This window comes from Loa loa (genome assembly GCF_000183805.2).
Source record: "Loa loa unplaced genomic scaffold supercont3.27, whole genome shotgun sequence".
NCBI classification, from domain to species: Eukaryota; Metazoa; Nematoda; class Chromadorea; order Rhabditida; family Onchocercidae; genus Loa; species Loa loa.
In genome coordinates this window covers 155,392-183,234 of record NW_018108207.1, presented here as the reverse complement: position 1 = coordinate 183,234, position 27,843 = coordinate 155,392, and the positions used below count along the sequence as shown (strand labels likewise).

The 27,843-nt window shown below is 34.5% G+C and overlaps 6 protein-coding genes across 6 annotated transcripts; 4 read left to right on the top strand and 2 right to left on the bottom strand.

Annotated features, from left to right (window-relative positions):
- Window positions 1–2,368: 2,368 nt before the first annotated feature.
- Window positions 2,369–2,725, top strand: LOAG_03590 (hypothetical protein; the record flags this gene model as incomplete). Its single annotated transcript, XM_003139127.2, has 2 exons — window positions 2,369–2,445; window positions 2,608–2,725. The coding sequence occupies 2 exons, from the start codon at window positions 2,369–2,371 to the stop codon at window positions 2,723–2,725; spliced, it is 195 nt and encodes a 64-aa protein (XP_003139175.1).
- Window positions 2,726–6,355: 3,630 nt separating this feature from the next.
- On the top strand, window positions 6,356–12,377 carry LOAG_03589 (CAMK/MLCK protein kinase; the record flags this gene model as incomplete). The annotated part of the gene is made up of 11 exons (XM_020446364.1): window positions 6,356–6,437; window positions 6,601–6,700; window positions 6,924–7,035; window positions 7,113–7,207; window positions 7,283–7,424; window positions 7,705–7,904; window positions 8,082–8,234; window positions 8,340–8,493; window positions 8,974–9,264; window positions 9,340–11,628; window positions 11,912–12,377. 11 exons carry the CDS (start codon window positions 6,356–6,358, stop codon window positions 12,113–12,115), a joined length of 3,822 nt encoding a protein of 1,273 aa, XP_020303282.1. The 3' UTR covers window positions 12,116–12,377.
- A 764-nt stretch (window positions 12,378–13,141) lies between these two features.
- LOAG_03588 (hypothetical protein) lies at window positions 13,142–15,327 on the top strand (the record flags this gene model as incomplete). Its single annotated transcript, XM_003139125.1, has 6 exons — window positions 13,142–13,235; window positions 13,878–13,943; window positions 14,028–14,109; window positions 14,188–14,300; window positions 14,614–14,779; window positions 15,204–15,327. The coding sequence occupies 6 exons, from the start codon at window positions 13,142–13,144 to the stop codon at window positions 15,325–15,327; spliced, it is 645 nt and encodes a 214-aa protein (XP_003139173.1).
- A 3,971-nt stretch (window positions 15,328–19,298) lies between these two features.
- Window positions 19,299–21,039, bottom strand: LOAG_03587 (hypothetical protein; the record flags this gene model as incomplete). The annotated part of the gene is made up of 5 exons (XM_003139124.1): window positions 19,299–19,406; window positions 19,630–20,065; window positions 20,230–20,421; window positions 20,682–20,886; window positions 21,006–21,039. 5 exons carry the CDS (start codon window positions 21,037–21,039, stop codon window positions 19,299–19,301), a joined length of 975 nt encoding a protein of 324 aa, XP_003139172.1.
- Window positions 21,040–22,056: 1,017 nt separating this feature from the next.
- LOAG_03586 (hypothetical protein) lies at window positions 22,057–24,074 on the bottom strand (the record flags this gene model as incomplete). Its single annotated transcript, XM_003139123.1, has 6 exons — window positions 22,057–22,261; window positions 22,586–22,686; window positions 22,849–22,959; window positions 23,247–23,329; window positions 23,539–23,718; window positions 23,912–24,074. The coding sequence occupies 6 exons, from the start codon at window positions 24,072–24,074 to the stop codon at window positions 22,057–22,059; spliced, it is 843 nt and encodes a 280-aa protein (XP_003139171.1).
- A 215-nt stretch (window positions 24,075–24,289) lies between these two features.
- LOAG_03585 (hypothetical protein) lies at window positions 24,290–25,582 on the top strand (the record flags this gene model as incomplete). The annotated part of the gene is made up of 2 exons (XM_003139122.1): window positions 24,290–24,606; window positions 25,483–25,582. 2 exons carry the CDS (start codon window positions 24,290–24,292, stop codon window positions 25,580–25,582), a joined length of 417 nt encoding a protein of 138 aa, XP_003139170.1.
- Between the last annotated feature and the right edge of the window lie 2,261 nt (window positions 25,583–27,843).

Sequence of the window (27,843 nt, the reverse complement as noted above, 5' to 3'; positions counted from 1 at the left end):
ATATATATATATATATATATATATATATATATATATATATATATATATATATATATATATATATATATATATATATATATATATATATATATTTTGCATATTCTTTGTCATTAAATCAAGTAAGAAGTAAATGACTGAACAAGTAAAAACGACAATGAAAAAATAAGGTACTGGAGTCAAAATTAAGGGATAAAGGCGATTATGCTTGCAATCTATTGCTTTTATATATATATTCTGTTTTATGGCCATATAAAGTATAAAAAATCGTAGCAAGAAGTAAAAATGATCTATTGATGTCTCTGAGGTCTCTAAGCAAAAAATGATTGATTAAAATCTAGATGATTGGATGGTGGATAATTACGATAAATGATCGATTGGTGTCTTGGTTCATGCGAAACGTTTATTTAAACGGTTATAAAGAGCACTTCATACCATATTGCTTATTATTGTCTTTGTCTTGATCTTTTTTTTAGTTTATCTTCACTACTATTAGTTGGAAATTTAGATTACATACAATCTATGAATATTTCTTATCTATAATTTTGTGCTCTAAAAATTTTAACTAAAATTAAGTGTTATTTGAGGAAGATTTGAAAACATACTGATGTCGATATTTCATTAACATAGTATTTTGATTTGAAGATATAGATGATATCTTATTGTCGAGAACAGTTTATAAATTCAGGATGCACAGACGTAAGTGAAATAGGTGCACCTGCCAGTAAACTAAAACGAATCCTTTTTTTGTATAAAGTTACCGGAAGTATCTCAGGTGGGCAATGAATGATCTGAAAGTATCTGAACAGAAGGGGAATTGATCTGACAAGAAATGGAACTTGAGAATAAATATCATGTGAGCCTATAGCAATCTTTCCACTACATTAATTATTAGATTCACTCTTGGTATGATCTGATTTCCACTTACTAATACTAAGGAATACTGATAGTCCCATTAATTCATCTGATCAGGAAATCCTATCTACCTATCATTTATGCTCTTGCAACATCTTTTAAAGTGAATCTTGTAGTTTGTATTTCCTGATCACTTTTTTGCTAATGCTGCTGTCATTTTCTCTTTTTATTTATCATTGCTTCACAAGCATTTCGCTTAAAATTCTGTACTTTTGTTCTCTTTTTAAGGATATGATTTTTCGGAATAAACAGAGTGTCATATTTTCAAGGGACTGTCCACAACTGTTTAATTATCTGACAATGAGAAGATGATTAAGTAACTTCTTGAACATACATATTTTAGAATCATCTATCCAAATATTTCATAGGAGAGACTATAAATGTGCGTCCTTTGATCTTGCAACTGACTCTTATTAAATGTCTTGTAACCCAGAAAGTTATGATGACTTGTCCGAAATACCAGATTCAATCCGGAAATAGGTGTAATTAAAAGAAGTGCCAAAGATAGGTATCATATGTTCCAGTTTAGGAAACACTGACTGCGTTGAACAAGCAGAAATATTATCCTACACTAAGATTCCCGGTTCCCATACCACACACGGTAAGTGTTAGTTTTTACTCAGAGCAATTTCGATTATTTCCATCTAATAATCTAAACGCAAAATATGTTATTTGCATTCAGGATAGATTTCATCCATATGAATAGGGAATGAATTTAGCACTGGTTAGTCGTATATTCCATTATCGTTCAAAATGAAAATTCACAACTGCAGTTCGAAATATGATTCCGTATGTAAGTTTTTTGTTTGATCAGAACAATGGTAAATGAAAACTTGCAAAGAAAGTCAGGAATAAGCAGGAGGTACTATTGATATACAATAAGATTTAGCAAGGTTTGAATGTGTCGTAGATATATTTGTAATGTGCGATGCCACTACAAATATTATTCTTACAGGGAGTGAAAACGCTAATTATATCAAATGCAGCTAGTAGGCTGAACTGCAATTTCAAAATGGGTGATTTAATGATAATCAAAGATTATTCCTTTCCCCCTGGCTTGACTCTGATGAATGTTTTGTATCTCTTCATGAAACTTATGATTTCTAACTCAGATTCTTATTTTTGTTTTCAATAGTTTGCGCCTTCCATTGTATCATATTGCATGCAGTATAAAAGTTGTTGTTATGGAATATTCGAATATAATGCAATCGAAATTATGTAAACACCAATATAAAGAGGTGTTTTTCTTTTTGGAAAACTAACGATAAAAGTGACTAAACGACAAAAAATACGAATTCATGAAGGTATTTATAATGAATAACAGTCCACAATACGAATCTCCTATCCAATCACGATTGTGGTAGGTGTCTTTTATCGTATTATTTTATTTAATTCACATACTCAGGTAATTTAGAAAACGATTTCTTTTTACAATCAATGTTATCTTCTTTCAGACATGTCAATATATCATGAACTGATCATTGCATATCAAATGGGTATGCGAGTTTTCGGCTGCTCACTTATTACTATTTTGTTAGTTTATATCGCACCATCGTAAATGGAAAGTTTGATTTCAAACATTCCACTCTACTGGAAGTTAAAGCAAAAATTTTTTTTCTCTATTAACAGTAATGTTTTGAAATGAAGGCTTTTTTGAGTTGTAGGAAAGGGAATATTAAATGAAGCTATTTACAGAACAAACCTGAATAGCGAAAATTCAGTGGTGATGACACATGAGGAGGTGATGGAAGCGCGAAAGGAAACGCTGGAAAGAACCACCAATTTTATTTGTGAAATTGTCAAGAATTTGTGATTTTTTTTCATGAAATACTTTGAAACAAGCCAATAGATTTTTGAATGAAGAGAGTCATTCTTCTCGTCTTCTCAGGCGATTGCTACCATCACTTTTTAGTGGAACTTTTGACGAAAACGATTTAGCGGACTGACCACTGAAATATGTCTGCGGAAAGCACTTCTGGAAGAAATGATCTCACAGTTGTTGTATTAATGGCAGCACTTAATAGATTTTAAAAATTAATATGGAAATCTTATTGCTTACCCTTTTTCCGCTTGGACTTCTGAGCGTATCAGTAGTCATTCGTCAGTATTTTTAAAGACAAGCTGAACCTTAAAATTCCTTTGCCACCTAAAGTTCACTAATCTTTCAGTGTTTATTAAATTAGCACCCTAAGTGTCTGCTAGATTAACAAATATGTTACTTCGGCTATTTGTTATATATTCCCATCTATCACAATTCATAACTTCCACGAAAAATTTCAGTCATTCGAACTTTGCATTTGTATTTTTAAAATATTTTCCATAATAAATATATTTCTCTCATTAAAATGGCTGTAATGTGAGACCGTTGAAAGGTTACAGTACTGCTGGCGTGAAATGTACCAACACTGCAAGTGGCCAGTCGTAAAAGCTGGGAACACGCAAATTTTGGACAAATCCGTTTCTTCTTCATTCAGAACCATACGACGATGTTGTCACAAGAATCCTGAATATTACGATGAAGTCTTAGTTCGAAATTCTTCATCATTGTTTTCGAAACAGCAAACGAGGCGAGAGTGTGGAAAACGAAATTGATAAACATCCAGCAAGCAAGTACAGATTCAAAAGCTGGAAATGCTTAAATGATTGTCGCAAAATAAATTGGCTTATTCTATGTTTGAATAATGCAATATTACTGTCATTTCAGTAATCAAGAAATAGATCAATGAGAATATCACTAAATTCAGGGGTTCTCGTATCTGATATGTAAGAGCTATTATTGATAACATTCGACGAACTACTTGGTTAGAGTCAATGTTTGCTCTAATTTTCCATTCTTTTGTTGCTCTACTGAATGACGATAATAAGTGAATGTCATTCGATCTACAATTCGGCGTTAATTTTGAAATTCAAGTTAGGTATTGAAAGCGCTATCGTATTGATGGAAGGGTAGCTTATCACTAAGCAACAATGGGTCATTTTTGTCGTTTTGAAAATGCTAATATTTAACAGTATAACTATGACATATCATCCTTCATACTGCAAAATGCACATAATGAGCATTGAGCTGGTTCGATCAATTCAACAGAATAATCAGTCGGTCAGTAAACGAGCGGCAGGGATTGAAATATTGAATAGCTTGGATGCTGAAAAACAATAAAAGAAATTTAGAAATGCTAAATGGAGATACGTTTTAACTGAGTGTAGCATGGATGTAGTGCGGTATAGAGTAGGAAGTAGTGATTAGCACTACAACAAGGGATTTATGTTTTGGATAACGGCAGGATGGATATAGTATAGTATCTGACAAATTCCAGAAGATGTTAGTATGTTAGCGGCGCACAACTGCTCCAGCTTGTCATACAACACCAACTTCCCGTTAAATGCTCTTAACACTCTAATCGAGTTAAGCACCTCTCTTCGCACACCTTCCACTTGCGTAGCCGCAGCTTTCGCGACCAATCTCCGTCTTTCGCGTTCACAGTTACCATATTCTGTTTAGTTACCTGTCCCGCTCAGAACTTTCTATTTTAGCCGATACTATGCGTAATTACTTGTCACGCTTTCAATCCACTATTGCAATCCACTATGCAATCCACTAAAGCTACAGTCAAGCTTTCAATCCACTATTGCTGGATTTTAACCTCCTCCATCCCCATTATTCACTCATCATTTGCAAACGTAAAATTAACATTATGCAATTTATTTTTTTCTTCTTTTTCAGGCTAATAAAACATGATTGTTTCTTATTCCATCTGGGTCTGAAGGCGTGTTATGGTGATTTTTGCTACGTCTGGTACATTCCCAAACTTGGCTTCCTTTTGCCTTACAGATTTTCAGCTCCTTTAGTTTCATAAAAATATTTTAAAATATTTCAATGGCAATCTTCCGAACAAAATATATTTACTCAATTATGATGACACTAAGAATTGTGCAATTGCTCAGGACGCTTTTATGTAAATTGAAACATTTTTTCCCTCTCAACTTTTCGTGATTTTCTTTCCTGCTTATCTTTATTTAAAAATTGTCGAGGAATGAAGAAACGTTAAGAAGGCTTTCAAAAATTAAATTCAGATAAGAAATAAACGCTTCCGTGTTACTAAGCTATGCTGAGATACTCAAAATTTGGCCTACATAATAAAAAATTCAGTACACGATAGCAGCAATAAATGTTGGAAAAGCAGCATTTATGAACTGAAAAACTGAAAGCTTTGAGAACGGAAGTGAAACAAACTTGTCGTCCGTCTTTAATCGAGCTCACTTCTTCGATTTAAAATTTCCTATTCGCTTACTTACGATACGATGAGCTTTATTTTCTTCTTCTTTCACAAACGAACCTCATAGATGTTGAAATTATTTCTTAAATTTCAGTCGTACAACTTTTCCATTTTGCATCCAAAAATATAATGCTGTAGAATTGAACAACATAAAATAAGTGTTGATTGATTTGGTAATCAATATTTCAGCTAGAACATGAGACTTGCCGTCATCTCTCTTTTGATGACCAAATTTCACAATTAACTGCTAACTGATAGTGTATTGATAGCCAGCTATTAATATCTTCCTGAACATACGACGTCCTAAATCCCAAGCCATCTCGCAATGATTTAATTTGAGTACGTGATGAACGTTGCTGACCCTTCGACCGTCAATACCAGCTGCACATTTTTCAAGATTTCTCCTTTGAGTTTTTGCAGCCGAACTGCACTCTATTACACATCGAAACACGAGCAATTGTTTTATTTTGTTGCATATATTCGATCAGATTGCTCTCTTGAAAAGCAATCAAATCAACTTGATCATTACCGTCAGCTTCATGGACATTTCTAATCCAAAACCATCCCATTCTCTTCTTACAATATTATTACCTTAACTCCATTGTTGCAGCGCATCATTTTTGTGTGTTTTGTAAGATATAGCAAATTTTTTTTTTTCTACAGGAGAACTCGAACTCTGCAGAAAGCTCTTCATTCACTATTTGAATAAGTTTTCCTACATTTTATAGCATTTACTCTGAAACTTATTACTCGAAATTTATTTGTTATCCGTTGCTAAATCTACGGTGTCGTTTTTTATTACTTCGAACTTCAAAATATTTCCAGAAGACAGCATTAAAAGAATGTAAGGCGTGTTGACAAGAAGAGTAAGGTACACTTTATTAAGTAATCTTTTACTCATCGAAACTTCGTCCTTTATTTCAATCACTGATTTATGAATCCCGAAAAATATCGTCATCAAAAATATTTGCCACAGCACTCGAATTTCAAACAGTGAGCTAACTTTTATTTTTGAATGCAGTTATCCAGAAATTTCCGTACTTTACGAGCTTCTCTAGGGCTGTAATTTATTGATGTTAAACCATATATCGATCGTTTTATTGCTTTTTGATGCACACATCATAACATGTATTTTACATAACATGCATTTTTAAATACAGTTGACAGCAATGGTCATTTTCACAGCCTTACCAACGGGTACTAGCAGTGATGAAGGTCGTATACTGGTTGACGAATCAGACTACCAAGGAGGTTAGTTTAGAAGATCTTATCACCCACTTCTCTTTGATTTATCTTGTTCAAATATTAACCACGTTAGTCTTGACAAGCTAAAAGTTGTACCAAAACGTAACTCTTCGCATCAAACTCGTGCCGCTTTATGAAATTTATCAAGTCCCTTCCAATTGTATTGTAGTGGATGATGAACAACTTCCATTTGAAATCAAGGATATTGTTCGGATACGAGCCAATGAAAAGTTTTCGAAATATTACGACTGTATGGATGAAATTGGAGAGTTAGTTTTTTTCTGATATATTATAGCATTAAAGCACAGTGGTAGGTTGTTGAGATGCTAAACTAATAAATTGTATTTCTGTCAACAGAACATAAATGTATGGAAAACTTAGGAGGCTAAGACGTTCTTATATTTGTTAAGGGTGTCCTGAAACTTTTTTGGTCGAATGAAACCTCTCAAATATTGTGTCTTATCATACTTCATCAGAAGAGCGCTTGTTAAGGGGAAAGTTTGGGAAAGTGTATCGGTGCCGTGAAAAAGCAACAGGACTTGTGCTCGCAGCAAAACGTATCAAAATAAAACGTGATGCAGATCGAGAGAAAGTGGAACGGGAGGTTTGTTGATTGTTGGTAAGTTAAGTTTGAAGATGGGCTAAACTTTCTCTTGTATGTTGATTTATAAAACAGTTTAGGTAGCTATTATGACGACATTAAGACATCCCAGAATAGCGCAAATCTACGATGCTTTCGCCACACCTGACAACGATGTTGTACTAATTATGGAGATGTAAGTTTATTGCTGTTATCTGCTTATCATCTCATTCTCCATCCTCATAACTTTCAGTAATTTATACGAGTTTAGAGTAATTGGCGGTGAATTATTTGATCGGGTTGTTGACGAGAACTATATTCTAACAGAGCTGGCCGTTGTAATGATTGTTTGTCAGTTATGTGAAGCAGTTAGCTATATTCATAGCAAAAATATTGTTCATCTCGATATAAAGGTTATTTCTTGGCATATTTTAACTGTCATCTGATTAAAAATAATGTTTTGTGAGATTCTACATTTGAAATATTTAGCGGAAAATCTAATATTCAAAAACAGTTACGCAAGTGGGAGTTTGTAACCATAGTGAACCTGATTTCATTGTGACACTCCCTTTGATGCATATCCAGAACTAGGCATTGGTCATAATAAGTACTACAAATGAGGAGTGTTAGTCTTTTTTATACTTGTTAAATATGTAATATCTGATATCTGTTAATAGCAAATAATGATTGTAGCCGGAAAATATCATGTGTGTTTCACAAACGGGTAACCGTATAAAACTCATTGATTTTGGACTTGCACAATTTTATGACGGTTCGTCGAATTTATTATTTATGGCTGGGACGCCGGAGTTCGTCGCTCCGGAAGTGATCAAATTTGAACCTATCGATTTCTACACCGACATGTGGAGCATTGGCGTCATCACTTATATTTTGTTAGACTGAAATGTTATTCTTCATAACCTAGCATATGTGTTTGAGCGCTGAAATCTTCGTTACTGTACTTCTTTTCATTATTTATTGAATAATATGGCATCATTCACTTTAAATCCTTTGCATCCAATACAGTTAGAACCTAGTTTTTCAATTGACATTAAACAAACGTATTGCAGGTTATCAGGCATTTCACCATTTTTGGGCGAAACTTTGGGTGATACTTATGTAGCTGTCGAAAAAGGAGAATGGGAGTTCGACGACGAAGCATTCGAAGGCATTTCCGACGCTGCCAAAGATTTCATATCCAAACTTCTTATAATGGACCAGAAGTTTGCTTTGGTTTTTATTGGGTCTTTCGGAGTTAGGGACACTGTTAAATGCTGCTTTGACAAATACCTGTAATGTTGTTTATTTATATTCAAATATAACAACAGGCAAAGGATGCTTCCGGAGGATTGCTTAAGTCATCCATGGATTGTTGGTAGTCGAACAAAAGCGGCAAATGATTTGATATTAAATCAACCGAACAATGGTACTCCGCTATCGAAGGAGGGATTGAAGTCATATCTCAAAAATAAACGTTTTAGAGTAAGCAACAGTTATTTCCTCTTTATACTTTGTTGGTCGAGAAAGGATTTAAAAAGATATTAAAGTGGAATGTTTGCTGTTGTCAGAATTGTATAAAAATCTGACACATGATAATGAGAAACTGATCATCAAGAAACATTGCATTCTCCTCCGAGATAAAGTTCTGTTGTCATGAGGAAGCAACTCGATTTTCATATCTTTCGGTTTCATGGGATCCTATAAACTGTTTAAATTGGATGCAGTATCATCCTTTCTTTAGCTTTTTTGTCATAATAAAGTACATATCTTATCCTGCAAGTTTATTTTACTCGACAATAAAGAAATCACAAGGAAATATTCCTTTTTTGTTTTTTGTTTGGTTGTTCACTAGTATGTTAAGCAGTTGAATTTGAATAAGAAGATAACTGGTTATGACAATCCTCACAAAAACTTCCAGTTCGTCCATATTTCCTGCTGCATTTGCTGCTGCAATATTTTCAGAAAGCAACTTGGGCACTGGTTTTTTTGATTCGATTCAAACGACAAACACTGATGAGCTTCGGAAGACGAAAAGTACCTGCTGCTATCTCCGAAATATATGACAGTCTTCCTGCTTCAATAGGAAATATTATGGGGAGCTGTGCGGAATCAAAAGCCAGCGCTTCCGTAATAGCAGAACCAGCGAAGGATGATGTGAAAACGAAGAAAGCGTTAAATGAAATTTCTGCTGCGGTAAAGGAGACTTTCGACACTTCCAGAGCGGAGCCAGTAATTGCAACAAAGCATCCTGAGGTAAACTTTTTGTTTCTCCGCAGAAATACGTTTTGAGACAGTTTGTTAGCAACTGATCAAAAAGATCATTTACAGGAAAAGAAGTTAAGCAGCGAGATTCCGAAGAAGAAACCAAAACCAAGCGCAATTGACGAGGGGAGGAAGAAGCCAAAACCAACTGATGAGGGAAAGACGAAAAAGGGAGCAAAGAAACACAAAGAGAAAAACAATGAGAAATCAGACGAAATATCTTGTAAGCCGAAAAAGGTTTCCAAGCACTTAAAAACTGCATCCGACGGATTAGGAAGGCAAATGAAAAAGTCCGCTGAGACAGTTTCTGGATACGGTGAAGTAAGTGATTCAAAAAAATTTATTCCAGTGATGTGTGAAGTATGCATCACACTGGAAACGACCAAGCCTACTGCTTCTTTCGTTGAATTTTCAAAACCCATATTTGCTGCGGAAAGTGCTTACCTACGTCCTCTGATTTCCGAATCAGTCCAGACAAATAAGAATGAGGCGACAACAGAAGAGGGACCAAAAAAATATTGCGTTTCATCTTCTGATAATCGAACAGCGCAAGAATCCACACGTCACATCAATTCAGTAAATAAGCTTAGTGAAATCAATAAAAAAGGCAGTTCTGTAGCCGCTATTTTGTCACTGTTTAGTGAAAAAGCTGAACAGGAGAGAAGGCATTTCGAGCGCCGACCTTCTCGTCCAGTAAGAACGTTCCGAGATGTGGAGAAGTCTTCATCCAGAAAATCATCATTAGTTGTAACTCATGAAAATGATAGCAGCTGTGTAAAGCTTTATCGAGCACCGGAAGAAGAAAAGAAACGGATGAAAAATTTGATTGAACTTCATCGACGTGGTTCTGCAGATCGAAAGCAAGTTGACACGAACGAGATTGCAGCTGTAAAGCAAGAGGAAGGCAGTAAGAGCTTTCCGAATCAAAGAGTAAATATTGTCGAACAAGATAAAGTGGAAATTGAAGGGATGAGCCTAACGGGAACAAAAAAAATGGAAATAAATCCGGCATTAAATGCTAAGAAAGGAACAGATTGGTCAAGGAAAAAGATCACTGTCTCGAGTTTAGTGCCTTTAGAATTAAGACCCATCAAAAAAATTGATCAGACAACAGCAGAGCGAAATACTCATGCCATACCGGTAGCAAAAACTAGCCATGTACGAAGTGAAACAAAGAACCAGAAAAAAGACACGATGGGATTTACGAGAAATCAGGAAATGGTGGAAGGGGTTGAAAAGCCAGCGGGAAGTGTTATGCTGGTCAAGGCAGTGCAAATTCACGCTTTGTTGACATCGCAGAAGACACCGATTCAGTGTGATTCGAGCATCATAAGTAGAAAAACAAAAAGTTGGATGAAACTGAACGAATTACAGAATGATTCTTCATTGAATTCCTTGAGTGCGACAGTGAAACAGCCAAATAATACGAAAAGCAATAGTGACAAAAAAAATGAAGCTGTCAATGAAAAGAGGGCTTTATTTCCAGAGTTACGTCTTTCAGAAGAAAGATGTGCTGCAAAGAAAGAAGTTACGGGAAATGCAAACAATCAAAACGTACCTAAGCGAAAGAAAAATAAGGCTGAAATTGTTGACAGAAATCCTAATATTAAGGATGCTGCACAGAATCTGGTTCAATTGGGAGATTCTCGAGAATTTATTGAACATCACGATCTTTCTGGTAAAAAAAAGATGAAAAAAAGTGTCGAAAAACTAAAGAAAGGTTTAACGGAATTGATCGCAACACCTGGCAGCTCTCATTTACCTTACAAAGCAAAGCAGATGAAATCCGTCGAAGAAAACAAAAGTGAAATTCAAAAACCAATCTCAGTTTTACAGTCGCTTTCAGTAGACTTGACAACTACGACGAAGCACACTGAGGAGATTCATGCTGACGAACTATTACAGTGCATCACTTCCAAAAAACCTTCAAAAGCTGCAGGAATTTCAGATCAGAAAAAAACCTTAGGAGAATCGAAAATAAAGAAGCCACAAGACAAAAACGGATCAGAGATAGAGATTACCAGTTCTGCCCTCAACAACGGAGAAACTATAGCTTCCGAACAAAATAAGTTATCGAATTCAATAGATGGAGCAATGCACTTGATTCAGGATACCGTATCATGTATTCAGGAATCAGTAAAAGTTTTCCCCAGCTATAAAACTCTAATGTATGACGCAGTAAAACGAAAAGTTTCTCGGAAAAATAGTTGCTCGAGAAATTTGCTGGTAAGAATGAAATCAGAAATAAATTTGGCTGAGGATAAAGAAAAAAGATCGATACGTACATGCCAAAAAGCTGTTGATGATCATGCCGTTCTCAGCGACCAAAGGGATAAATCTCAGTGTAGTATTTCGGTTTGTTCCTTTCGGATTTTTTCCCGATTCAAACGAGATTTCTTACCTTTTACGAATCCCCAAAATCTATATTACTTAGATGATGTTAGACACATAACTGAATAACCAGTTTATACGACATTCTGGATGTAAAACTGATTATTTCGATTGCATTATGTATCTAATTTTCTGCCTTCACTAATTTCTAGAAAAAAGGATGCTTATTTATCACAATAATAAGAATATACTAGCTTGTTTTACCATTATTTTTCAATGAGATACCGCAGATTAAATACTATTGCAGATAGTTGACTTAAAGGACCAGGAGAACTTCAGTTTCGGTTGGCTTAAACTGCAGTTAGAAACACGAGTGAATAAAGAAAAAAATGACCAAATGGGATGCCGATATCGTCGTGATCTAGAAATTTCACCAGTTCAATCTGGAAATGCTAAAAAAGCCCTAAATATCTGGAAAACAATGGAGCAAAGTAGTATTACCAAGATTTAAATCTTTTTGTTAGTTACAGCTAATGCTTTTGGTAGTGTTTTGAAGATCCTCTAGATTGATTGATTTATGCAGGATCTTCTTTCCAATCATGGATTGTTGTTGGATGCCTTCTTACCCTCATTGTAAATATAAAAAAAGACTTCCTAATACTGTAGGTATAAACAGTGTACAAAAATATTGTTCCCCATATTTTACTGTCCTTTCTCGTATGCCGACTGGACGCGTTCATACAATTTAGACATGCAGTATTCTTAAAACTTGTAAACAGTACGCATAACAGCGAAGCAAATTCTCTCAGATGTTGACCTTTATGAAGTGGTCGATTCATGTTTACTCTTCTCATTGCATGTTGATTCAGTGTGGACTTCTTCACTTTTCTTTACATGAATTGTTAGCATCTAAGTCCCACATATCTGTACAGTGCATTTGCTTCACATATACATTAATTGTTTTTCTTTCCGTTCAGTAAGAAAGCTAATTAATCCACCGTTTATCAACATATTATTGCTATTCTAACAGATCGTTATTAACTACTCCCTCCCTCACTCCTTCCTTTGGTACTGTCTCTTCATGATTTGTACTTCAACACATACTTTTAAAAGAAAAGCTTATCAGCGTTGATGCTCAGAAGCGTTGCTCACGCAGTATAATGTATCTGTTGTAACGAGAAGACCGGATAATCAGTTTTTTCTCCTATAGAAAGTATGGGTATAAACACCAGATTGCAATATGGAAGTAAAACAGTTATGGCACGTATATGCGGATCAATAACCCACAATCATATTCCTGATATCGCATACATTAATTTATTCTCATACTGAAATGTCAGAAGACAGTGATGATTTAACAAAAAATAAAATAAGAAAGTTGCAAAACAATAAATAAATAGTTTAATTGACGGTCAGTGGTTAGTTGCATATGGAGGGTTTGAGTATCATATAGTTGCATATATCTTCCCGAAACATCCACTAAGTTGGTGAAGTTTTGCTCCCTGAGTAAGTTGGTATCCATCAAGTTACTTCCTCCATGATCCACGATGCAGTAAGCGTTAAAACAAGATCTACCAATTCCTGCCCCATAGATATCGTTATAAAGAATATTTCGGAATATAATAATGGCGGTTAGTATTTAACCTGCTTACTGTTATATGTTCATCATTGATCAATCGGTTCATTGTTAATTAACTGCCTCAGGTTCAAATCATCGATTTCATGCCCATAAAGCTTAACCTTTCCCTAGAGATTTTTCACAATTTGTTAGAATTTTTCCAAACAATTAGTAAAATATGGATCAACTACGTATCATCTTGTAACAATCGTCAGTATGCATCATTGAGTTTCTGTGTTTGAATAGTAGACTTAGGAGACGCGAAGATATCAGGAACGCTGGATTCCGCTGTCATCGCCTTCTGCCTTGTATTATATTTTACACCAGTGTTTTGAGGAGTGGATCATAAGTGTCAAAAGCACATCAGTTCCTAATTATAGAGCCATAATAGAGGGCAAGTTATTGAGAAAAGTGCGTATATTGTTTTTATTTTAGGAGAAGTCTAAACAGGTAAAAGAGAAGAAATGATAGAGATGTATATTCATAATGTTGCCTTATTTCTTCTGATACCTATCGTTATACAACAAGGAGTAAACGGTGAATGAATTTGTTGTTTTGAGTGATCAGTGCAATGATATGCACAGGGATTGTTTTACCTGATTGAACAACAAGTAGTTTTTGCAGGAGAAAATAAGAATTTGTTAAACTCATTTAGATTCAGAAAAGTATTCAATCAGTGATCTTGCAAGAGTGCCTGAGTTTCATCCAAATTGCGCAGAAGGTAAAATAAATGTATTTCTTCCAAATGCATTCCTTTACTTTTATTACTTTTTTACTTTGCATCAATTTTGTATACTCATTTCAGGCTGTTTGAAACCTCTCCTCCTTACGCTACGCGCAAGTTTTGTTTCTGGGAACAACTACGAACGTTTAGTGAATACGTGCGAGTAAGAGATTAACTACTTGTAAGAACTATAAAAATGAATCACATTTTTCTTTTTGAAATTGTCCAGAAATTATTTTAGGAAATTTCGCGAAGTATATGAATGTATGGATCGTATAAAGAAGTGTCAGCCAAATTATTTGTTTCCCTTATTTATGGATGGCTTTAAGTATATGTGCGTCGAACATCCTGCCGGTTATTTTTCCCAGAATATTTTTGATTTATAGGTCTTCCATAAAGTTATCAAATAGGTACCAACGTGTCATTTCTGAAAACACTCGCCTTATCTATTTGTTTCATCATTCATGTATTGCTTTATTTATTTTTAAAATTTATTGAAGCCTTCCGGGACTTGATGGAATGTATGGATCTACATGCACAGGTTGTTACTAAAGGTTCGATATTTCATTATTGAATTTTCGTTGATTCAATAAAGTGGTCAATTTCGCCGCCAGTTTCTTGAAATGTGTTTGCTTGATTTAGTGAGAGTTATGTCAAAATTTTGCAGACTGTGAAGAGAAATGTAAAGCTCATAAATTGATGGCTGGCTGGTTCATTCATTTGATAATGCAATCCACCACTTTTTTCCGTACCGAAGAAAATGGCGCACCGCCACGCGTTAATATCGGCTTCCTTCGTAAAATTACTTCTGAAGCTTGCTCGTCAGTTTTTGTGTTTGTATATGTATTCATTATAAACTATCACTGTTTCTCGAGGTATGGATTAATTGGTTAATCCTATCATTGCAGCCTCTTTCCGGTTAACAAATCCATAACAGAGATAGATTTCCACTAGGTTGATAAACGAAATTCTCTCTACATAACTCTTAATATATTACCGGTGAACAAACAGTATGAAGTGCCTACTTTCGGTTTATTTGTGAGCAGTGACTACTTTATTTCAAGACTATTTACTGTTTTCCTTCTCGGGATTAAACGATAACCATACTGCTAGTAATGTTTGACTGACGCATTGTTCATATATGGTCATGTGACAAAGAGAGCCTTCTGCTGAATATTGAGCGATACGTTCTAACATGTTGCAAATTTCGAATATAGGATAGTAGTATAATTCCATGTCTAATTTGTTATATTTCAGGATCGTAGAATGCTATTTCCTTTGTTTAAAAACAAAATATAATGCGCGCTGTCATGGTATTGGAGGTAATTTGTTTATGGTAAGCTTAACTGACGGCTTTCATATTCAAGTGGTGAATGTTTGAATGCATTTGATGGTATGTATCTCGCGAGACGTCTGGAACTATGTCTTCTAAGACGATCTTACGAAATTTAAAGGCAGAAAATCTGTATGAACTTCATTATAGTGCAATAGATGACGAACAAAATAGGTAATCTATCGTTGCAGGAAGTAATGATAAGACCAATATATCGAATCCATAATTCGATACTGCTAAGTCCCTTTTGGAATATAATGAGGCTGGTGATGCCTACCCAGTGCAATTTCATGATGACTGACGCAGGGATTACCTGGCAGAGGTTTTTTTTTTTTTTTATGTTATAGGCCAATAATAAAAATAATTCGGAAAAATTTATTTGAACAGTATTCTAGTTAATGCAGGAATACCTGCGTTCAGTATTTGCTATTAATTTAAAGCTTTAAATTTAAATTTGATGTGATTTATTTAGAATCAGTCCGAAGTTGGATAAGGACTTAAAGGACTTTTATATAAATCGGACAGAACCATTGATCAAATTTCGTCCTCCGGTATAGATTTTAAATTTCTCGAATTTCATTTACACGAAAGTATCTCGAGTGTCATGAAGCATCATAAATCTAACTCTGAAGAAGCTTTAACTCCGACAGTTTGCTAGTAAATGGTTATGAATTGGTTTTACAAACATAAATAACAGAAAAGTGCGATAGAAAGAACAGATTTGTCCATGTTTTTCTTGTATGATTAGTTGCCTGGCATTTTGGCAAATAAGAAAGACTTTATTAGCGTGCTGAGCTTTTATTCTGAATTCCGTGATGGTTATTTTATTTTGTGTGAAAATTATCAGGTAATTTAAATGTACACAAATTGGCTTATAGTTTTTTGGCCACAACATTTCGGATCAAGTTATTGGGTAAAAGACTATAAAATAATAAACAGATTATCTTAAGCCACAGAACATCACTGAACTTGGGAAATCTCTATTTCGGAAGCGAATAAGGAGGCTTAATGAAAAGACTGATATAAAAAATTTGATTACGCTAAAGAAGAGAAACGAAACAAAAGACGTTAAACAAGACAACACTGGCTAGTTTTCTTTTTTTTTTTCTATCGCAGAAGATTGCACGGGAAAGTGAACTACGTATTTAACAAAATTAGTTGTAAATTTCTCTTCCTGACATTCCTAGACACTAATTTGAGAAAATTAAAGAGCTGCAAGATTCAAATTAATTGGAATATTTCACATACTTCCATCATCTGTATATTTTTGCAGGGAAAGATTACGTGGAACACTGTTCCGCTAAATATTATGAAGGTTGCAGTCCTTGTGAAGGAAGAAATGAGATACCGTGAAATAAATTATAACTTGCAGCGAAACTAAATCATGTGTGGCTGTCGTTTGCTGGTTTGTCACCAACATTCCATTCTTTCTTGCAGCTGAATTCCTCAGAATATTGTTTCGCTGTATCGCATACTCTATACTTTGTGATTTAAAACTTTTGAAGCCAGCCTTACAACTATTTTGATTGTATGAAATACCGACAAAAGTAACACTTCGATGAAAGAACTTCCATGCAAATTAATCAAAGCCTTGTTATATACATTTCCAAGTCGTTTTTTAACCGTCCCGGTGTAATGACTTTGAAGCTTTTTTCCCATCATTTGTTTTCGATTTCCAAAAAGTATAACACCAAAGGTCTAGAATGACTTTTAATGAAATCCTAAAGCATTTTTTAATATCTGAAAATAAGAGGAGAAAAACGTGCCTCGCATTTCTTGCAATTTTTAGTTTTATTTTTTCCGTGCGAAGTTATGTATATGCAGATCATAAATAATCTTCTTTGACAACCCTCATCACATGTAAGAACGGTGATATGAGATGACACGTTGCTTTTTCAAGCTTTAATTTCAGATTCTTCAACTAATTTTTCAATTTTTCTTCAACATTTCACAAGATTTACCTGTTTGCCGTTTCGAGGACATTTTATTGTTCTCATTTCTATGTTTCCTTTATTAAACGATTAAACTCTGATCTTTTCTTTCATTTCGTTCCAAAATTAGTTTTGTTGTTTTCATCAGTTTTTTAATGTAGGTTTACATGAAAATAGAACGACCACTCATCACTTACCGTAATGTTCCATTCATAGAGAACCCTTCAAATACATAAAATTAGAGAGTCTAAGCGCGTAATAGATTACAAGCTTTGCAATGCGTGTTTTCTGATATTATCTCTCAAGGAGCATTTCTAAGGACAAAAATCACGCGTACTAAGTGAATCCAGTAGATCGTACCAGACATAGAAGTTTCTGCTTTGCCGCTGTTAGAACATTTCCATCATTCTTTGTTTGGAAAAATGATAAATTATAATAGTAATTTACGAGACCCATAAGGGAATGTCAGTTTCCCTAACGTTTCATTTTCTGGTGCTAAACGCATTTAAAAATAGGGAACTTCGAAATAGTCAAAGTTCGAAAAATTATAGCATACAGTCCTCTAAAAATGATGAACTAGAAGAAATACATTGTTGTTGTTGCTGAAGAATCCCAGGATTTAACGATAAGTATTCATTTAGTCGTTCCAAGGACTTCATAAGTACGCAAATCTATATGAAACAAAAAGACAGTAGTGTAACTAACTAGGCAGTACTTCATACTTTTTGTTCAAAGTTTATACAAGTCCAGTTTTCTAGCTGCAATTTTTTGGCTCAATTTCCTACTCTCGTCTGGTAAGAGAAAAACTCAGCATCTCGGAATGAAAAGCGTGTCACACTGGAAGATGAGACACCAAACCATGGCACCAATAACTTTTATAGAGCACGATAAAATTTGTCAATACAACTTTCCTTAAGCAATAAATTTTTTACAGAAATGATAGCAGCAATTGAAAAGTATTTTTAGTTGCCACCCACAATTCATGAGCCAATTGTTGTCTCTTATTAAATATTTTCTTGAAAATATTCTAAACCGAAAATTCCATAAAAGTAGGTCAGGATTTGAATGTTTTATCTACAAACACCCTGTATAAACTAACTGAAAATACACAATTTGGGAAATATATAGTCTGAACACAGTAGATACGGTAATGCTTAAATTTCTGGCATAACTAATAAAATAACTTCGAATGATATTAACTAGATTTTTTTTGTCATTAAAAACACTTCAGAAGTATAATAGTCTGTAGTAATTGATAGGCACGCTTTTCCAGCTCTTCTAATCAATTAATTTTCTGAATTCCAGAATGAAGGATATTTCTTACCGTTTAAAGTTACAGGTTAAAATGGGTTAGATGTGAAATGAAGCATTCAAATGAAATCAGAATTTATTAAAATCCGACTGTGCCTATAAATTCCCAAAACAACAACCGTAGTGAAGTGTCGAATTTGTTGGCATTAACTTCCGACTTTGGAAATAATTGATTTCAAGGTGTTATTGTGATCAGAATCAGTTCGAAACTAGTCATAAGCTAGTAGACTCAAAAATTTACTGATGACTTAATCCAGAATTCTTTTCAGTGACGGTATGACTAAATATCATACATAAGTAGCAGGAAATGTTAGTAGAAGTGCTTCGTTTTGTTTTGTTCAATCGTTAATTAATTAATCGGTGGTTGGAATATTTTCTTTCCCCACTGGCTTTTCCCACCGAAGTTTTCATAGCCAAGCCAACTACACGTAAACAATGAAATCGATATGAATAGACACTAAAACCACACTTTAGTCGTTGTCTTCACCTAAATTTGCAAACTCTAATTCATGATATATAATTGCAATGTTTCGTAGGACTATTTCTACAAAAATATGCCCTGATATGGCAGATGAAAATTTCGAGTTTGATATCCGCAATCAAATCTCCAGATAATATTGTTAGCAATCAGCTAAAATGCACCGAATTCAGTAAAAATATTCATACTCTCAATAATTAACTACAGATATACTATAATTGATATGATTGATTATCGCTATCTTTACCGACGCCATCAAAATGATTTCTTCCATTTGCGGTACAGTCAAAAATAGAGCATCATGGGGACGATGAACAGGAACTGGTTTTAGCAATTAAAAGTTCTAAACGTTTCAGATGCGCTGACGTTGTTCGTAATATCGATCGGGAGACGAAATTAGACGTAACCTGAAATAGTACACTCTTTAGTGGTAAATGTTTTCAATGAACAATCTCCGCCTTTCCCTAGGAAGAAGAACCTATTTTAAAAATTATGTTCTATGTTTACTATTCATAGAATGTATAAATAAAATGTGTTCACTTGAATGTGATCAACAGAGAAAACTCAAATCATTATGTTTTTTTAAACTACTTTTAATGACTTAAAACTGTCATTTGCAAATTTGCCCACCTCATTTTTTTTCAGTTTTCCTCTTTCCGCATTTCCGAATCTTATTTCATCCTCTTGTCCTATTTTCTTCATGGATGTCATCTTTTCCAGTTGTTGTTGTGTATCACTTGTAGGCTCCTCTTCCTCACTACATTCTTGAACTTCACTACAATCATTTACGTTCCCTTTTATAAATTTATCATCTGCAACATCGTTGGATATTTCTATACATTCATCTTTATTATCCTCAACCATTGGATGTTCATCAGCTCGATCTTCACTATCTTCATATTTTTCCCATTTTCTTTGCATTGTTTCAGATACATGTTCCTTTTGTTCAGATACTCTGTCTTCATCTTCTGGCCGTCCCAACACATTTTCTGTTCCACCGAATGAATATGCTTGTCCTTCGGTTAAATTTCCTATTTTTGTGCCAACCGTTATTTCGAGTTGTGTACTGGAATGAATTATTAACTAGATTTTGTTAATTTCAGATGATTGATAAATATATATATAGGATATAGTAAGCTTTTGAAAATATGATGTCTTTTCAAGTTTTTGGAAGCACTGTAAAATATCAGCTTAAAAGAGAATGAAAGATTTGGTCAGTTATGGTTAAACCTTGCAGAATTATCACCACTTTCGCAATCATCAGCATTTGGTTCCGATTTTTCAACCGATGCCGCAACTTTTGGCGATTCTGTCATTTTCACTGTACTTACTGTTGTTCTCTGTACCTCATCATCAGCACAAATTTTTATTATTTTTGCTCTCAGCTCTTTTTCAGTTCCATTACTCAGTACTGTCAGTTTACTGAAATATTGAATAATTGCTCCACTTCTAATTTCTACTTTTTATAACTAATTCTAAATAAGACATAAAAGGTAAAAATCAATAAGGCAGACTGCAAAACCATCCTCAGAGAGATTCATATTTTTTTGTTTAATCTTCCGTCATACTATAAATAAATAAATGTTAGTTTCGGCTACTCTCGTCACTTCATAAAAATGTTCAGACAAATGCAACAGTTAGACCTAATCTTTCTGGAAAAGAAATTTAAAATTTTCACTTACTTCTTAGTCTTCAGCTGTTTTACAGACTTTTCGAATTCATGCTTCACTGGCACTAATTTCTGGTCGCACACTGGTGAAGTATCCTCCTCCCTGGACCGTCCACCCTTGGTATTACAATTGTTTTTCCGCCTATCTTTCTTTCGTAGTTCATTTTTCAGATGAACAATCAACGCAATAAGTTCCTCACGCTCAAATGAAGATAACACTGCAAGAATTTTTAAAGTAAACTCGGAATAGAGTTCCTGAATAAAGTTTATGAAGTTCATAGGTTGGAGTTTGAAACTAAACATTTTTTTGAATTCATGTTTCGCTTTTTGGTCGAACAATGACAAAGTATTCTTTTGCCTGGATCGTCCATTTCTAGCTCTACGGTTGTTTTTCTGTCGTTCTTTGTCAACTTATTTTTCCCTTTGGACTGAAATTTTCTCATTTCTCTGAACGAAAAATCTCTTCTTTACAAACTTTATCTGTCTCATAGAAAACTTTCCTCGAACACAAATTCCGGATCATTCTATTCACGATTTCCCGGAAAACAAGTTATCGATCTAAAGTAACTTCGTAGACGGTATTAAAATAAATAGAATCAAATCCAGTTTTATCATCATTTTAGAGGAAGATTTTGCCAAAACTGAGAAGGAAGGAGATATCTGCGCAACGAACAGGTAACTTAGTAAACACAAATTATGAACAAATACTAGGACAAAATAAATAATTTAAAACAGAATACCTTCTTACAATATAACTAAATAATTGCGATCAATGATTTGTAAAACACATTACTCTGTGCCAAGTAAAAAACAATATATATGCTACGAAAAACTTGGTGGCGCCTCTTGCGCTGAAAAAACTTTCTTTGATCTCCGTCAGCAAATTCTATATAACATAACAAATCCTATTCTCTAATCCATATCATACATCAAATACTTCCCAAACACCACTATATCTGCGACATTTTAGATTTTATTGTTATTGTGGCTAATGAATGTCGAAAAGTTAGGTAGTTAAACAGTATTTTAAAACGCATCCAAGAGTGAAAGAAACAAAGGGATTCAAAAAACGCACATGACTTTGCGTGAAAAAGATTAATGACGATACATTAGTTCCCAAATTAATTCAAGCAGAATTACTTATTTTTCAAAATAAATCCTCAGGTTTCTCTCCGACTGCATATGCTTCATGTACTTGAATAAGAAAGCCAGAAGGACACAAAAAAATATGCAAAGTTTTTCGAACATTTAGAAATCATAGTCCGATCTATCCATATTAAAAATTCCGAATTCTCATCTTTGGTAAAATTCTTCATGATCGTATATGCATGAATGAACAGAAAAATTGGTAGAGTGCATTCATAGCGCCACATAATTAAACTGGCATTTTAATGTGCAATCCCATCAAATTTTAACTCAGGCTTACCATCAGGTGAACAACTTGAGCAGCTAAAGAAAATTTGTAGTTTTGTACGCATCCTATCATTTTCTTTTTCCAGAAAGTTGACTGCTTCCTTCAGTTTTCTAGCACTATCGCTTTCAGTAACTGTTCTTTGTCTTTTCGGGAAACGTCGCACATCAGCCCGTATTTTGCTGAAAAGAGATAAGTAAGTAAATTTTCATGGTCTGATACGAATTATAAATGTTTGTCATACAAAATCCAACAAATGATAGATATTTTTAGAAATAATAAAAAAGCAAAGGTATTGCTGGCCTGAGTGGAGGAGTGAAATAGGTGAGATAACGTTTCAAATTGTTGCATTCTGCTTGGAGAGCTGCAATATGTTCCAGATCTGATATCCTTATTGCTTCACGATCATGTTTCAATCGACTGAAATCATAGTCACGAAATACACACTCTTCAAATAAATACTTCATTACGTTGAAACTGAGCGCTAAACACAAAACAATGAAAACCTTATTTCGTTGGTCTTTTCTTTCAGAAGCGATTCCAGCATTAGAATTTTCTGCTTCATTGCTAGCATGTTTCCTCGCTGGTCAACGGATGAACCTTTAGACTAAACTATAACAATACTGAATATCTCAAGTGCCCAAAAGATGGCTATGAATATAAAAGTAAAGTAGTTTGACAAAGACAAGTTCACGGATTCATTAAGAAAATTACGAGGTTGATAGGATAGAAGCTCATAAAGCAATGCGAGACTGGGTGAATAGCACACCTGAATGAACAACAAATTCTGCAATTGACGATCTTTCTTTACTATTTCGTTACTTGAACGTTTTAAACGCGTTTTTAATACAACATTTTCTTTTAACATAGCAGCGTGATTCTGAAATATCAATAAATTTATGCCGAGGAAAAAAGATTAATTGATGAGCATTCCTGACACAAATTTCCAATGACAATATTATATATACATATCTAATCCTCGCAGTTTAATCCCACAGTTTTTCTGATACAGCCATAATCTTTTTGAATTAATGCCTTCAAAGTGCATAATTTTTGAAGAACATCAGCGATATTAAATGTAAAACCCCACTTTCTCATATTTTCCACGAATTTTCCTATGTCACTCTGGCTATATATGAGTTGTTGATTGTAGGTTAGCTCACTTACTCGCTTTATTCCGTATAGCTCTTCTCGCAAATTATCGATTTGTTCTTGCTGCGCCGTTCTACCTTGATCGAATTGTGATGATACTGCAAAGAACAAGTTATTCATTTTAAAATTCTTCACCATTTCGGTACTGCTGCATCCCGACAATGCTACAACATTATACTAGCCCTCCATCAATGTGGAAGTGTGGAAAAGATGGGACTGTTATAGAATTGTTATACTATTATAGCTATCCTGGCGAAAAGAGATGCAATTTAGATAATAGTAAAACAGGTTTTGGAAAGAAGTATACCATGGAGTGGTCGTTTTTCCAACAGTTTTAGTGGTAAGAGAGGGAAGGATGGCGGTTTAAGGCGATATGTGGTAGATGTTGCTGGAGCGGACAGTTTCGCGGAATATATGTTTCTTAGCATTTGACGACGATTGTATACTTCCCCTGATGTGCTTGGATGCATTGGCGAATCATGTTTTGCTAAAACTTCAAGAACGTATTTGGAAGTGTTATAACAAGGTTTATATTTCCCACAGAAATTCGAAATAGAAGTTTAGAAACCGATTGTACTTCTAAATTCCGAGTATATCTAATGTAATCATTTTCTTCTCACAGTAATTGGTAGCAGTTTAAATCACAAACTATATTAATAGAAGCTGAAGGCATGACTTACCCGTATAGTATCCACTATGATCAATTGAGTTAGTGGAATCATTTTGAACTGAACTATTGCTATCTGCTTCAACAACACTATTCTGTGATTTGTCCTTTCTTTTTGCCTGCCCTTGATAATTGTGCAAGCTGACAAATTTAGCGCCAGCACTTGTTGTAGACATCAATTAACCCTAAATATGGAAAAAATGAATAATAGATTAACACATAACAATCTGCACTGAAGCTCAACTGAAGTTGCATTAAAGCAGATATTGTTTGACCATTGCTTCCTTTGCACTCTTTTTATGGAACATTCAATGCATTCCTCTTCAAAATATTTACAAGATATGTAACATTTCTGTTCCTGTGCTTAATATGAAGTGGTAGAGCTAGAGTGATGGATAGGTCATCCGTCAGGATACTGGTGTTCTCTGGTCTATTGAAGGGGCTTTGCACATTTCATATTCCAACTATCAAAATTATCAATAAATTCCTGAGACACAGGATGTATCATGGTAGTATAGATTATGATTGTAATGCTAGTCCAATCATGAAAGGAATCAAAGCATTTCCTCTGTATCCAAACGCATACCTCTCACAACTTATTACTGCGACTTTCTTGTCCGTAATGACTTTTCATAGCTTAGAAAGAGCCACCGCAACGCTATTATATGGTTGGATTCTACAGCAACGATCAATGAAGTTTAGAAGAAGGTACGGCTAGCACATAAGAAAGAATGTGTTAGAGATAGGAGCTACAGAAAATGGGAGAATAGGAGTTAAATCTTTAACTGGCATGAAAAGTGAGAAAGTTCGGGAAAAATCTGAAAGTGAATTCATTTAGATGATCCATAATCATTTGAAACAGCCAAAACCTTACGAAACATAACCATAGCAATGAAATCGTCGCTACTGTACTTTCAGAATATTCTAAACTTGAAGAAGAATAAATAGATGGAGAAAGAAGGGACCGTTGTTTTAAAATTCGTCGTACATATAATAAGCTTCAGATTATAATCTTTACAATAGACATCACTGCGGAAAAAAGTTCTTGATATGGCACCAAAGTATATAATTGCTGGTTACAAGGAAGTAGTAAGCGATTAGATTTGGAAGGGACTTCCTGAATGAGGGTAATAAGCATACATCATTCAAAATTGCAGATTTCTATTATTATAGTCGTCTTATTTTTAGGTAACCCATAAACCGTCATTGTCATGTAACAAATCAGTAAGTGACTCATATAACCGAATTTAATGCCAGCATGTGTTAGAAGCCTAATAGCTTTTTGATCAAATAAGTAGACTGAAATACCTCTCCAGTAACATTGTTACTGAGAGATGATTATAAAAAATGGATTGTAAGAAAATATTTATTGTCAAAAATATTTCCGTGTAATTCCATTGTACATCGAATCGAAGATGGGAATTTGTGGCTGTGAGTAATATCGAGGTACACTACTCAAACTTCCTAAAAACTTCGAGCAAGCCATGAAAATGTGTTGGTTAAATGATTTTCGACGATCCAACCAAATGCCGAAATTGAACTAAATAGTTCAACATCATAGACACATTAATAGCTGCATCCTAGACGAACTGAGGATGAGCTGCTTAATGACCAAACAGTCTTCGGTTATGAACGAATAAATGGAAGAGATAGTGAAAAAGGTTCCAGAACTTGGGCTGTGTAATTTTTAATGACAGAAATGAGCGTTGCTAAGGGGCAGTGTAATCCAAACGCGTGATAATTGTAGGGAGCGGATAAGCAGCTAGGTAGATGTTTCCCTTTAAGAAGAAGGAGGGATTTTCACATGTATTGTTGTCTTTTATATGAATTTGACTAGCCATAAAAATAGCTGGAAGGTCAAGCAATTAAGAAGCTTCCAAGCATAAAAGTAAACATCTGAAGTGAAGGAAAGAGAGAATAAGCAATGAAACGGAAGGAAAGTTGCATGCTTAAGATGTCTTGCTATACAGTCACGAAAGCATCGCCTAATCTTCTGGCCCTATGAATATGCACACTAATAGGACGACTAGATGTAATACAGTGGTAGGAACATTTTCTGGAGAAGTAAATAACTGTTAACCTTTTGTATCGAAATGTGGAGGAGAATGTAATCATTCATAACATTCCAGATATCATGTCACGAAAAACAGCGTAATGTTACAGATCAGGCAAATGCGGTCTTAAGTAGTTGTTCATTGATATCCATATGATGAACTTTTTGCTCTTTAATGAACTGACAGTTACGCGTTTTTCCTGGTGTTGCGTGGGTTCTACGGAGCAAAGTAACATTCGCGGTGGATCGTTTATGGAATTGCTGACATTTCACATTGATCCAGTCGTTCTTTTTGCCACTTTATCCTGTTTTTCTGAACTGGCCGTAAAAAGAGTATTTCAGTTTCGTTGTGGAGTGACTTCACTTTCCAATGAACTTTACCACATTTAAGAACTTTCATCTTGAGGAATCTCATTCCCGTTTTATTATGTCATCTACCTCGAATTTAATAGATGACGCCAAAGAAAGCTCATACGGTTTTGTATACATGTCTGATCCTGGTATGTTTTTTAATATAACTTTTAAAACTGTGCAAGAAATAATTGACCGGAAACCACAAAATACAGGGAAAATTCCGCAACAATCTTTCTAGAAAACTAAAATTTGCGGATTTATTGTAAGGTATTAATATACAAATACTAAGCAATCAAGAACCGTTGACAGTTAAACAAAATAGGAGCATCATGCTTATACGAATAGCTTTGATCATTTGGTCCGAAATTATTCGGTTATGTTACATAGGTAGCGTAAGTAAACTGTCAGGTGCTGAAATCATGGGAATAATTTGTCAATTATGACGGAGTACATATAATTAGACCATTGTTTTAGTAGTAACTGCAGAGAAAATGGTAGGTCTGTCATGTGTGAATTAGTGCGTTTTTGGAAATTCTGCAATGTTTTGTGAAATCATTCATCTAGAAGGGGAAAATGCGACAATTAAGTTTATGGGGCACATGTAGTTTTCCCAATTTTAAATCTTAAAGCAACCATTTAGAATTTGAATCCTTCGAACTCATTATTTAGCCCTACTGTGTTATTTGTGATTTGTTTGTACTGTTCAAATTTATGTCCGTCCTGTTAGCGTTCGGGTCAACAACATATTTGAATGTTACCGTTATGTATCAACCTAAGGTAAGTCAAGTGTTTTCGCAAAAACTTCGCATTATGACTTTCAGCAGTAATAATAATCAGCGACTCGATATTGAGAACTGGTAGAACGCTGTTTGTGAAATTAAGTCCTGGTATCATGAAATCAATCTTCGATGGGATCCAATGCCTTTTGAAAAATGTTGTTGATTTGACACAGTCAATATACATACCAAAAAATCACGTCAAACTTGTGAGATAAACTTGGATTTCTCACTCCTGATCTCGTGTTTTGTATCCTTAATGGCAAAATGAAGATATATTCATTTCAAACAATCCCATGGTTTTTAGTTTCTTTTGAAAATGTCAGTGTAAATGTTTTATCCCATGATTTAGAACAAGATTTTGAACCGAACCAAAAACTGAAGATTAATGACCACGTTACTGGTCCCGACATTTCCGGTGAATTATTTTTTTTTACCTCCCTTGGAAATGTTAAACTGATTTGAACTGCAACTTCTTAAATTCATCGTGTTGAGTTTCATTATTTATTTGTACCATATTTGACTATGGTCAAGCAAAGATGTTACACGTCGTTACTTGTAGAGCATACTTATTTAATTTAGGCTACGTCCATGAAAATATTATTATTAGGTACTATATCATGTTTCCGCCAACTGCGTGTTGCACTGTCACTTTTCTAGCACTAACGGGACAGTACACAGTTATGGTAAGCAGTGTATTTTCTATTATCACTCGTCAGTCATGTTTTTATATTATCTTTTTGGTACATTCTGAGTCAGTTC